This window comes from Gavialis gangeticus, unplaced genomic scaffold (genome assembly GCF_001723915.1).
Source record: "Gavialis gangeticus isolate Ggan-Ray unplaced genomic scaffold, GavGan_comp1, whole genome shotgun sequence".
NCBI classification, from domain to species: domain Eukaryota; kingdom Metazoa; phylum Chordata; order Crocodylia; family Gavialidae; genus Gavialis; species Gavialis gangeticus.
In genome coordinates, this window is record NW_017728992.1 from 152,905,909 (window position 1) to 152,918,072 (window position 12,164).

General features: G+C 38.8%; 1 protein-coding gene across 7 annotated transcripts in view; it reads right to left on the reverse strand.

Moving 5' to 3' along the window:
* RUNX1T1 (RUNX1 translocation partner 1) overlaps nt 1-12,164 on the reverse strand; it is a 184,738-nt gene that overhangs the window by 5,896 nt on the left and 166,678 nt on the right. For all 7 annotated transcript variants that reach the window (XM_019527918.1, XM_019527915.1, XM_019527922.1 and 4 more), the window contains one exon: nt 10,031-10,221. In XM_019527918.1, coding sequence (XP_019383463.1) covers nt 10,031-10,221 — 191 coding nt within the window. The remainder of the gene's footprint in view (nt 1-10,030; nt 10,222-12,164) is intronic.

The following is a 12,164-nucleotide window of genomic DNA, read 5'->3' on the forward strand; positions in this document are numbered from 1 at the left end:
CAGCCTTAATAAAAGAGAGATCATGCAGCAGATACTATCTTAAAATCATTTTTAGTGATAGTAAATCAGTAGTCATTTACATTTCAAGGCTATTTTGTGACTGCTTATTTTTATTATTTTCAATATCAGATGTTAATCATCAGTCTGTATAGATCTTTGAAGATTTGCTAAATGAGTGCAAGATTTTATTAAGTTACAAGTCATTCTACAGCTCTTTAAGTGATTACTTAATGTGCATACATTGGCTGGTACATGCTTTTGTCCACCACACGTATCATTTATAATTTAACAGGTCATTACAACTTTAGTGGAATTGTGGGAATAAAAGCACATAACATACATTTTAAAATTATTTCATTTTATGATTCACATTTAGGCACAAAATTATTGTATTTAAAAGCACTAAAGAGCAGTTCTTAAGTGTAAATTAGCATAAGCAAACATGAATGAATAGGGACATTTCCATCGTCATAACATCTATATTTTAAGACATACAATATACTGTCCCACAACGGCTTCTTTTATAGATTAACAGGCTATTAATTAATTGGGAAGGCACATTTCAAGGTATAAGTACTGTGTGCTATGCATTTCATATTGTAGCAGTATTGTCTAAGACATTGAGTGAAGTTTATCTATTTAGAAGGCAATTATATAACTAAGGAATTTACATGATTGTGTGTTTTGTATAACTCCATAAGTACTGGCTCAATATTCTACATCAGTTCTTGTTGCATTTAGAACTCCAGAGGCAGCCAAAACTAGAATCTCCCATACTGATTGATAAGACTCTTCACTATGATCCTCCTGTGTACTCTACCTAGGGCCACACAGAAGGCCAGGTTCTCATCTTACATAACTCAACTTTAGCTTTACTGACTTCAAAGAGAGATTAACTTCATGGAGCTTGGCTAAACAAGTCCAGCTGAGGATCTGGCCCTAAATCTGGTTCATAGGTTACATTTTTATTACCCAGAATGACACTCAATGCATCTCCTACAACTGGCAAAACACATCTACTCTTTGTTCAAAAAGTTTGGGACAAAAAGCTGGTCCTCTAGATTCTAGTCCCACTGCATTTCAAGGTTTACCAGTTTCAAACGGAAAAGATGCTGGAGATTCTAGTTAAGCTCTGTACAGAGACAGCATGGTAAAGTCCCTCTGTACTTCTACAGTACATACTTCTAATGGTAAACTGTTAAGTAAACAGAGTCCTTTGGGACTAGAATCTGGATGACTGCAATCTTTCTGGTTGTCAAAAAGACTAGCTTGATGTCCCAATAGCTTAAATCGCTCAACTGCCTGTTGAGTCAAATGCTCTACTTTTGTTGAACCATTAGATCCACATTTTGGAGATAACTAATAACTCTATCACTGTTCAAAATGTGGTTTTCTTTTCTTTTTCTTTTTTTTTGTTCCTACCCTCTGAGCACTTTGGCAAACCAGCTAGTAACTCAGGAACTTGTTTGTCCTTGTGAAAATTCTTGGACTAAATATTACTCTTCAGTCTTTATCTTTGAGGCTTCTCACACTGGGCTGTGTGTTAACTCTTTTGCCCCATGATCTTGGTTCCATTGAGCAACTTTAAAAAATATATATATTTACAGGTATTTTAAATATTTATTCTAAATATTCTTTTAAATATTTAATTTATTCTAACACTTTCTGTGCAGAATCAAAATGGGTCTCATACGAAAAAGGCAAGGAAACAACCCTTTACCCTCTGCCTTAAAGTATTCAAGAAATATATTGCCATACTAATACTATGCAGTATCACTTTTTGCCAAAGTTTTTGATGTTTTCCACTGCACTAGGAAAGTCAATCACAGTATAGTATTTAGGACTTGGACAAAATATACTTTTTACTTGCTTAAAAAGGAGGAGAGGGAGCTGCCATTTGGGAGCAGACGTCAGCTGTTACGATTTAACTCTTACATCTGCATGATACAAGTGAGCCAAATTGTTCTTTGACAGTGAAACAGGGTTAAAGTTAGTACAATTTTACTACACCTGTATCATTACAGAATCATACAGATGTAACAGTTACATTGGAATAGGTGACATCAGTGTCCTTTGATACTGATGCAACTGTTAAATCTTCCTATACCACAAGAGCTTGGATTTCCTGGCTCTTGCAGTATAAGAGCCAGGAAATCTTACACCGCAAGAGCCTGTCTGGTGGAAGTTACACTGTTACAGTCATTGTAAGGGATGAGGGAATCTGAATCCTTGCACCATAGGTTAATCAATAAAGAGAAAAACAAAATATCCATGATTTATTGAGTGCACAGTGTTATAAAAGAGGGCTATGCTATAAAAAGGCATATTTTTATTCTAAAAATAAAAAACCTATATTTAGATAGAACTTACCACTGTCAAGCATGATTTTCTAAAAGGCCTCAAGAGCTTTGGAGGTACTGAAAATTCCAACTAAGCCCCATCAGAAGTTAATTCAGGAGGTGGCAAAATGGTGGATCTGGCCAGCAGCTGGACTCCATTTCCCAGTAGCCCCTGCCCAGGGTGTGTGGGCAGTGGATCTCAGCTCTGCCCCTGCTTTGAACCATGCTGTCACCACTGCAAAATCCTGGCCCTGGAGTAGCAACCCGTCCTGCTGTGTGCCCTGCCAGCACTGCTGGGCCGATCTTCATAGGAACCCAGGTTGCCCGCTGACACCGCTCAGCCACTCCTGGGGCCTCCAGAGAAACTGGCCATCAGCATGGGTTGACACTGCTGGGAAATGGAGTCTGCCACATACCCAATATGGCCTGCAGGCCACATTTTGCCTGCCCCTGAGTTAATGGGACTGCGCTCCTAATTTATGCTGAAAATTTTATTCATATCTAAGTACATGCAAAGCTGTTTTAAAGCTGCAGAAATCTGTGATTAGGTAACCGCTGACAGCTAAATACATAGGGCTTACAAACCCATAATGTTTTATTGTTTAGTAAGCCAAGCTGTGACTGCCAGATAAAATACATTAACCTAAGAAAGTGTTTATTTTGCAGTGGGCATAAAAGTGGAGTTTGTCTACATGTCAGCCTAAAAGGTGACGAGTGACCAGCTGATAGAATTCTGACCACTATTAGGTCAGCATAAGATCAGGACCACTTGTTTTCATAGTGTAAGATAAGGGTGATATTCACCTACGTCATCAACAAATGCAATATAAACAAGTCCTAACACTACACACTTCTTAAGACAAGTTACACATTTGTTTAATCTAAGCAGATGTCAAGACAAAAAAATAGCATCTGCTTTAACTGAAGTGAACTTTAACATTTATGTTGTCCTTCGTCAAGAGCAGTGAAGAACATAAAACACTGTGAGCATAAAACTTTTCAGGGGCATTTTTCATCGGAGAAGCAAGACAGATGTTTTAATTTTTTCAGTAATCTGGGCAGTAAGTCTCTTTGCTAAGCTGTTCACTCTTACTATTAAAATTGATTTGCACAATGCTACATCACAGCCAAAGCAAGCACAGCCATTATTAAAGAAGAGGCTGCTCACACATGTTTCAGTGCTTAGTCAAATCAGCTACTGATAAAGGGATCATCCTTTGCCTAGTTTCCCTTTTTATGTAATAGCAAGGAAATCATAAAGAAATCATTTCTGGTTCTGAAATGGTTATGCTGACAGGTAGACTTGCTCCTGTCCTACTGCTTTTACACCCACAATCACCCCAAGAGAGTTTACTTCCAACACCAAATGTCTTTGACTTCATTGCTTCACTTTGGAACTCGTAGCATTCAAAGAACTAAAACCAAAAATGCGAGTCTAGGCCAGTCTCCATGCTCATGGAGAAATGCCATGGAAACTGATATTTTTACAGGTACAGATATGGAAGGAATGATACTATTAAGGAAACAGAACCAACAATTTAAGCAAAAATAAAAATACGTGGCAAGGAATCTGGTTGAGCCAGAAATTAATTAAGGCAACTTGTGGACCCCCCCAAAACATTCAACTGGAGGTGCAGACCCCTTTTAACTGTAAGTGTGGGTATTCATATACTTTTGATTGATCATAGTCATCTTTCATGGACCCCTCCGATATAGTCAATAGACCCCCAGGGGTCCACAAACCACAGGTTGAAAACCACTGCTCTAGAGATATCTGGTTCAATGCTTTTCCTGTATAGCATCTCCTTCTGTCACTGTCTGAGACAGATGCTTGGCTAGATGGACCACTGTCTCTGACCCAATATGGCACTTCTTTTGTTCTTAAAAGAACACATAGGTAATTTCCTATGGTCCATCTCTCTATGATTCTGTAGTGCTTGGTTCTGTATTACTGGATGAGTATTTATAAGAAGACATAATATGCACTTTTGAGAAAGGCAGTTGTGCACAGTTACCTTCTCCCATGCTGTATTTTCTCCTTATTTCTTCTTTTTCATTGTTGCAGAGCTTCACATTTATTATCAAATCTTCCCTTACTGCTAACATCTCCCTTTGCTTTACATTGTTCAGCTTTCTTCTGTCCTTGACCAAAATGTACTTTGGGAGACAAGTTTTCTCTGTTTAACTCATCACAAAGCCTTGAAGAATCCTATGAGAGTCCTAGGCTGTTTAGGTGTATCTGTATCTATTTCTATATCTATCATAGAAAGTTGGGGTTGGAAGGTCATCTACTCCAACCCCCTGCTCAAAGCAGGACTGTCCCCAACTAGATCATACAAGAACAACCTATACAAAATTTGAAATCTTAGCATGGCTTTTCACTCTAGAAGAAAATGTGGTCAAGTGATTACAGAAAGCATGGCCAAGCATATAGAAATTAATATTAAGCATTTTCATTGTAGTATCATCAAAAGGTTCCCAACAGGTCAGGGTTCCATTGTTCCAGACAACTTATAATGGCATTATAAGCTACAGTCCCTAGTGATATATGTGCCCCCATTTACAGTTTTCTATGCAAGAGCAAGTGAAGGGTGAGAAGTGACACATCAAAGGCAGAATGAGCAGTAGTCAAAGCTGTCTGTGCACTGACCATTTTAGATTATGGCTCAGGGAAGGTTGAATAAGGTTACTGTAAATTAGACTAACTGGTGATGTTCATTATGCCTTTCTGTAGACTTGAGAGAGGCAACAGCTATTGTTAATATCACCCCTATGTCTAGAGCTGTACTTTGCCTGAAATTATACTTAAATGTTCTAAGAACATAGGAAATTGTGTGTGGCTGGAACATGCTTAGTGTATATGTAAATTCATAGATTTTAGCACCGTGCCTGTAACCATCTCTACTGACCCTGTGCAGATAGAAACTCAAAGAGGGTTATACCATGACCAAATAAGGGTGGATTTTCACTGAAAGAGCAAGACCCTATGCTGACACTAGAACACATTTCTATTTTTGCCTCAAACTTGAATCTCACTAGAACTCTTCCAAACCCCCCACCCCCCCACCATTGTAAAACACTGGCAAAACTATTTTGCTCTGATCTTATTCAGAGAAGTTACTGACCAATTTTTATACCTTTCCAAAGAAGTCAGAGGGTAATGATGGGATGTTTTACTCAATTTATAGGATTTGGTAAAATTAAGAGCAATTGAAATTAAGGACCTAATACATCTTAGCTGTTAGAGGTAGGTATTGCAACCAGCCCCCTCTGTATTATACATAGAAATGTGTGTGTACACAAAAATCTGAACCAAACTTCAGTTCTTCTGCTGAATTGGTTTCATATGTTCTACAGCTCTCACACATTTGAGTAATCCTATGGATTTTGATTTTACCATTAATGCCTATATAAAATCATAGCTATGGGATGAAGCCACTAGATTTTATTTAAATTATATTTTAAGATGAGGCTTGATCTTGCTAGGAAGGCTGATTGTACCTTAAGGATAGGAAAACAGGGCTGTGAACACTGAGTGCCTGCAAACACTGTTTATACACAGGACCTATAACAGATACATTTTTTATCCATATCTCTTTGACATTAGGCTAAAAAAAAACATTGCTTTATTTATATTTGCAGGAAGTTATCATCCTGGTCGGAAATAAAACTAGAATGTAAAATAAAGATGGCTGTTACTCTGTTGCCACTTTCTGAAATGTTATTGTTCAGGGGTAAAATTTCAGAATGCACACTATGCACCTCTTGCAGTATACATGTATTTGTAGTAGAAAGGTCTTTGTATATTGGCAGACAAGTGTTGCAGCTAGCTATCCTACTGTACACTGACTCATTAAACAGACATAATTTACAATTTCCTCTTAGGCGTTTACATTTGAATTTTCAGCTTTCATAATAAGAATTTCTTGTATGTATACATGACAATGAAAGCACTTTAATGATCATAACAAATACTCTTCCTGTGAACATACTACAGGGAAAAAAAACATCCTTGAATATCTTAGTTACAAAATGCCAATAAATTGAATTTATGTCTCATTTAATTCTGCAGTGGAACAGTTAGTACTTAAAGGGTATGTACACTTCCCCTAGTCTCTTTCTTCCTGAGAAACTTTCAGAGGCTGAAAATCAATTCCTTTTGTCTCCTTGTTATTCATCTGTTACACATTAAGGAGGAACTCAGGGCATCCAGTGAGCCCACAATAGTCTTTCATCTCCAGAAAAGCCTGGTATGAATTAAGCTCTTATGCTCCCTCAAATTATGGCTATGTATTGCAGTATGCCACCGATTTATCTGCTCATGACTTTCGCAGTGTTGCAACTAGCTAATTTGAATCTTTCAACCTAGGTCACTCTTCTACATTACTAGCTAATAGAGTGTGTTAAAAATGTTTTTACAATAATGTACATAAATATATATCTACACAAAATATAGTATTACATATATTTTTTCTGACTCTCTGCAGTATGTAGAAATTACATTAGAGGTAGGCAACATTTTTGGCCAGAGTGCTGAAAAAAACCTAAATGTCTACCTTGTAATGTGCCAGAGTGCCAGCATGACAGAAAAACAAAACTAACATGGGGGATCCATGTTGGGATGCATATTAATATAGTTAATAAACCTGAATGTTGCTTTTTTTTTTTTAAAGGAAATCCTAGGTTTTCTAAAAATTCTAAATCTGGTGAAAATAACAAAATCTTTATATACTACCTTTGTTCTTGTGTATTCTTTTTTTTGTTGAACATGTTGTGATGAGAGAGAGAAAAAAAGAGAAAAAAAGAGAAAAGGGAGAAAAAGGAGAGGAAAGAGAAAAGAAGAGGAGATATAAAAAAGAGAGAAAGAGGTAAACAAAAAGGGAGAAAAAGAAAAAATAAGAGAGAAGAGGAAAAGGGGAAAGAAAAAGGAGAGAAGAAAAAGAGAGAAGAAAGGGAAAAATGAGAGAAAGAGGGAGAGAGAAAAGAAAAGGAGAGATAAAAAAAGATAAAATAAACATGAAAAAGGAGAGAAAAGCAGAGAAAAAAAAGGGGGGAAAGAAAAAAGAGAAAGAGAAGAGAGAAAAAAAGAGAGAAAACAAAGAAAAAGAGAAAGAGGGTGTGTCATTCGCTGCCTTGGTCTCCCATTGCTACCGGCTGTGGTTCAGGCCCGCTGGTCCAGGGCAGTGTCCGTGGGAGGGAGGCAGCAACACCCCAGCAGCAGGCACCAAGGGCAGGGGCGCTCAGGCCTCCCTGACAGGGAGCAGGCCTGGACAAGGCTCAGGTAGACGGATGCCGCATCCCACCTGGGCAGGGGCAGTACCAGGGTGCTAGGCACTGGGGCCGAGTGCTCAGGGTAGGGCCTGGATGGCATGGGGAGAAGTAGGCACAGGGGGCGGTGCTGCAGGCAGGCTGGCCAGGCTGGGCCCTTGGAAAGATGACAGCCAGAGGAGAGCAGGGGCGGGGTAGGATGTAGGTGCTATCCTGGGGCCCCGCAGACTTGGGCCGCAGTGGGCGGGTGTGCCCAGCACCACTTGAGGTGGGGCTCAGCCCATGCATCACTGCAGGGATGGGCCACAGCTGCCCTGCCTGTGAGGGGACGCTGCCTGGCCAGGGCATGACGCCAGGCTCTAGGTTTGGCCTCCCTGTACACAGTGCACATGGGGCAGAGCCGCCCCTGGTACAAAGGCCCAGCTGCAGGAGTCACTCAGGCTTCGGAAACAGTTGTGGTGGGCAGTGCTCAAGGCTTAGCCAGCTGGGAGTCTCCAGCACAGGGCCGTCCGCAGCGCCTGCCCGGGCCCTGGTCTCACCCACCCACAGCTCTCCTCAAAGGGCCAGTCCAGGCTGGAGGGTGCAGCCCAGGGCCAGAAGCCAGGGTCTGCAGAGTGCAGGCTTTGTCTCTGCCTGTGCCCTCAGTGCCTGCCGTGTTCCTGGAACTTGTGGCTGCTCCAGAGAGCCCAGAGCAGCAATTTAAAAAAAAAAAAATGTTTTTCTAAAAAAATTTCCTTGCACACCTCCTGGCATGCTGAGGAAATTGTCTCCATGTGCCACTAACTGGCACATGTGCCAGGGGTAGCCTATCCCTGACTTGCATAAAAATTATCTTTACTTTCTTTAAAATCTTTGTGTAAAGACAGCGGCTTATGAGAACAATGTCCCTCAGTTGCAATATTATATTATGGGATCTCAATAAAGTGGCAATCCAGAAATGAGGATTATGTAACAGATGATCTTTTGGTAATATTTAACTGGAAGAAACTGTGTCAGGTTATAGGGACTTTTTAATCAAGGGTCTCCTTTTGATGTGGATTTTAGCACTTCTTCCTTCTGTAAAAAATACATAATTTCATTTTATCCAAAACTCTTGATCACCATCGATAAGTGTACTGTTCTTTCACTCCCGAGTTCCTCTGGATATGCTACCGTATGGCCCTTCCCACAAAAAAAATGAAAGCTTCCATCAGATTCAGGTATTAACTGAGGTTTAAAATGCTCATTTCTATTTTACTCTGTTACTTGTTGTTTTATTTTTCTTCCTGCCAATATACTTTGTCCCACCTTTCAGCTGTCACACAACCCCAGTGGCTGAGTAATACATTCTAATTAAGGAAATAGGTTTGCAACTCCTCATAAACATCTTTTCCTCCAGTAAGCTAATCGTATGCTGCTCATGTGTGCATGGTCTCCTCCCCTGTGTAAGGCAAATAAACTACATTTTAGCTACCCTGTTCCAAGCCTATTCAGTGTCACCTTTTTTGGAAGTTAAAATGTCATTATGATTTATCGTTCACTCCCTGTTATGTCAATCACCAATTTAAGTAGATTAAAATGTTTTAAAATAATACACTTTTAGATCTAAAAATATACAGGCTATGTCTATACTGCTATCAAAGATGTTTCTCAGGTATATCTGATCCAGTTTAAAACTTGCTAGCTTGGTAACACCTCAGTGCAGTGCACTGTGAACTTTGAAAGAACTCACAGAACTAGCTTATCTACTAGAAGCAGTATAGCCATGATGGCTAACTGAATCAGACAGGGAGCTCCCAATATGACTATGTGGCTTCTGGTACTTAAGATGACTCTAGTTCAGGTATCTCTAGAGAGTATTTTAAGGGTAGCACCACAGTGATCAGTGCTTGCTGCAAAACCTGCCCGAGGAACAAGATAAAGGACTCCAATGGTTAGCCTGCCCTGAGCTTTGTGCTGCTGCAGCTACTTCATCAGTACCTACTGACCTACCTAGTTAAACATACACTGCTGTATGTAACTATGAGTTGTAGTGTAGACCTATCTTAAGTTTCCCAATTTCCTAGCAACGCATTATTCATATCCTAATTCTGCCCAACCAGTTAAAGCTAATTCATAATAATCTTTCCCCTTTAGAAGTTTTTAAGACCTGGGTAGACAAAGCCCTACCCTTCTCTGGGATGATATAGTTGGGGGGTAGTCCTGCTTTGAGCAGCAGGTTGAACTAGATGACCTCCTGATGTCCCCCCACACCTAGTTTTCATTGATTATTTGGAATTAATCCCTGGCCTTTGACAACAATATTTTTAAAAAGGCAAATGAACAGTGACTGTTTAACTTAACTGTTTACTGAAAGAAGCAGACTAGATTCAGACTCTGACAGGTAGGATCTTCTAAGGTTATTTGGGAGTAAATACAGAAGTCCCCTTTTCAGTGATCCTTACCTCACTGGAATCTTCCTGTTGATTGATAACAGCTAGTGCATCCTCTGCAGCTTGTCGCTTAGCTTCTGCAACGGTGCGCTCCATTTTAGCTCTCTCTGAAGTGATCATATCATGGGCTTTCCGTTCCGCTTCTGACACTGCCTTTTGCAACTCGGCCATCGCCTGACGTTTTACTTCATTGACAGCTTCCTCTACAAACAAGTCAAGAAGTCTTCGTAAGCATAATGGTACAGGACTGCTGTTGAGAGGGACTAATGAATAAAAGCAGCGTAAACTCTGCTATGTTATGCCTCTTCACTTCCTGGAGCAGTAAAAAGAAGAACTTAACTCCCCAAAAACACTTAGCTAGACTTCCTCTCTATCCCTATCAGCTGAAGAATATACAAAGTACTCAGATATCATAGTGATTATTTCTATAAACTTAGAAGTCTCTGATCTCCAATTATTCTTTTGTATATTTTATGAATATCTTGCTTTGAAAATTATATGAAGAGCACTAGACTTACAAAAGAATTCTGTAAAAATAAGTAACTGTGAAGTAACATTGTGGGCATTTTTAACTCTGTAACATTTTGGTTTACAGACTCTGTGGTGGCAGGACACATCCTTGAAGACATTAACAGGTACAGACATTATACTCTTACCGGTATAAGTGATCAGAAACCGGTTTATACCCATAACAGAAGTCTGGCACACAAAACCAGTCTATACTCAGAACAGAACACAAGTTTGGCACACATGGACCAGTTTAAAAGTGGCAGAACCTGGTCTAAGATATGCCCCTCCCACCCCCAACCACTAAAGGAGGTGGGGGTAGGGAATGTGTGCTTGTGCGTTCTGTTTGCTACTGATCTAAACTACACTGCTTACAGAAAACTGCATAATTTAGATCAATTCTGACTCAGGCTTTTTGAATGCCTGTATCTAGCCAAACAGGTTCTTTGGTATATAAACATGTGATGTAAAGAATAATGGAAATGCGCTCAGAATTCACTTAAGTCTTTAAACAATATCAGTTTTAAACAGATAATCTGATATTAGTCTTTTTAATATCATTTCCTGAGTATATAATTTTCTGATTTCAAACCTAAAATTTCACTTTAAATTGTGTCTTAACACTTGTGTCTTTACATTTGTGTCTTTGTATTACAATTTACCTACTAACCTCTGTTCCAACTCAAGACTTAATTTTGAAAAATATAGTCCTTGATTCAGCAAACTTCTGAAGCACATACAAGTCAATGCAGCTTAGGCACATACTTAAACTGAACATGTGAAAAACTGCTTTAAATCTGAAGTGTTGTTTTCAGATCATACAAATCAGTGCAACTAAAGTATCTAGTATGAATTAGTACCAAACCTTCTACCATGCAAACTGTCATGAATTAGCTTTCAGTTTTTCATGCAAGAAGAGTGCAAAGACTTTACTAATGTACAATCTTTCAATTAACAACTAAAACAAGTAATTTCTTCTTTTAAAAAATTAACTGCTCTAATTAACAAGAAAACCATCCTCCCTCTGAATTAGTTTATCTAATATTCATCTTTATTCAAAGCAAAATGACAATGATTAATTGAAAATTTAATAAGCAGTACTTATTAACTTGGCAAACCTAGTACCAATTAACACTCTATTAAAACTAATTATGACATGTTTCATTCAAGTATTTGTACTTAATTGTTTCACCCACTTAAAAAGCACCTTAATTAAATGTTCTGTTTAATTAAAAACATAGATTTCTAATAAAATGTTTTACTGTGGATTAAAAGTATGCTATGGTTACTTTGGGTATGTACAGTATTTCAGATGCTTTGATATATTTTATAGACAGATACTAAAGCTCATAATGCCCCAACGTGTAAGTTCTGAGATGCACACTATACTTGGTATCATGTTCTTATAATAGTAGCATCACTTAAAGGGTTTATTATTTCAATTCATGCCCGTGTTACAAAGAGTAGTAATTTTACAGTACCAAATGTGAAAAATGAAATGACTATCTGAATTGCTAAAAATGATTAAAAGAATTCCTAGCATAGGTTCCATTTATGAATGAACCGTCTATGCCCCAAAAAAGATATGTTTAAACTAAAATGTTGGAGAAGAAAAAGGGCGGGCAGGGGGGGGGGGGGG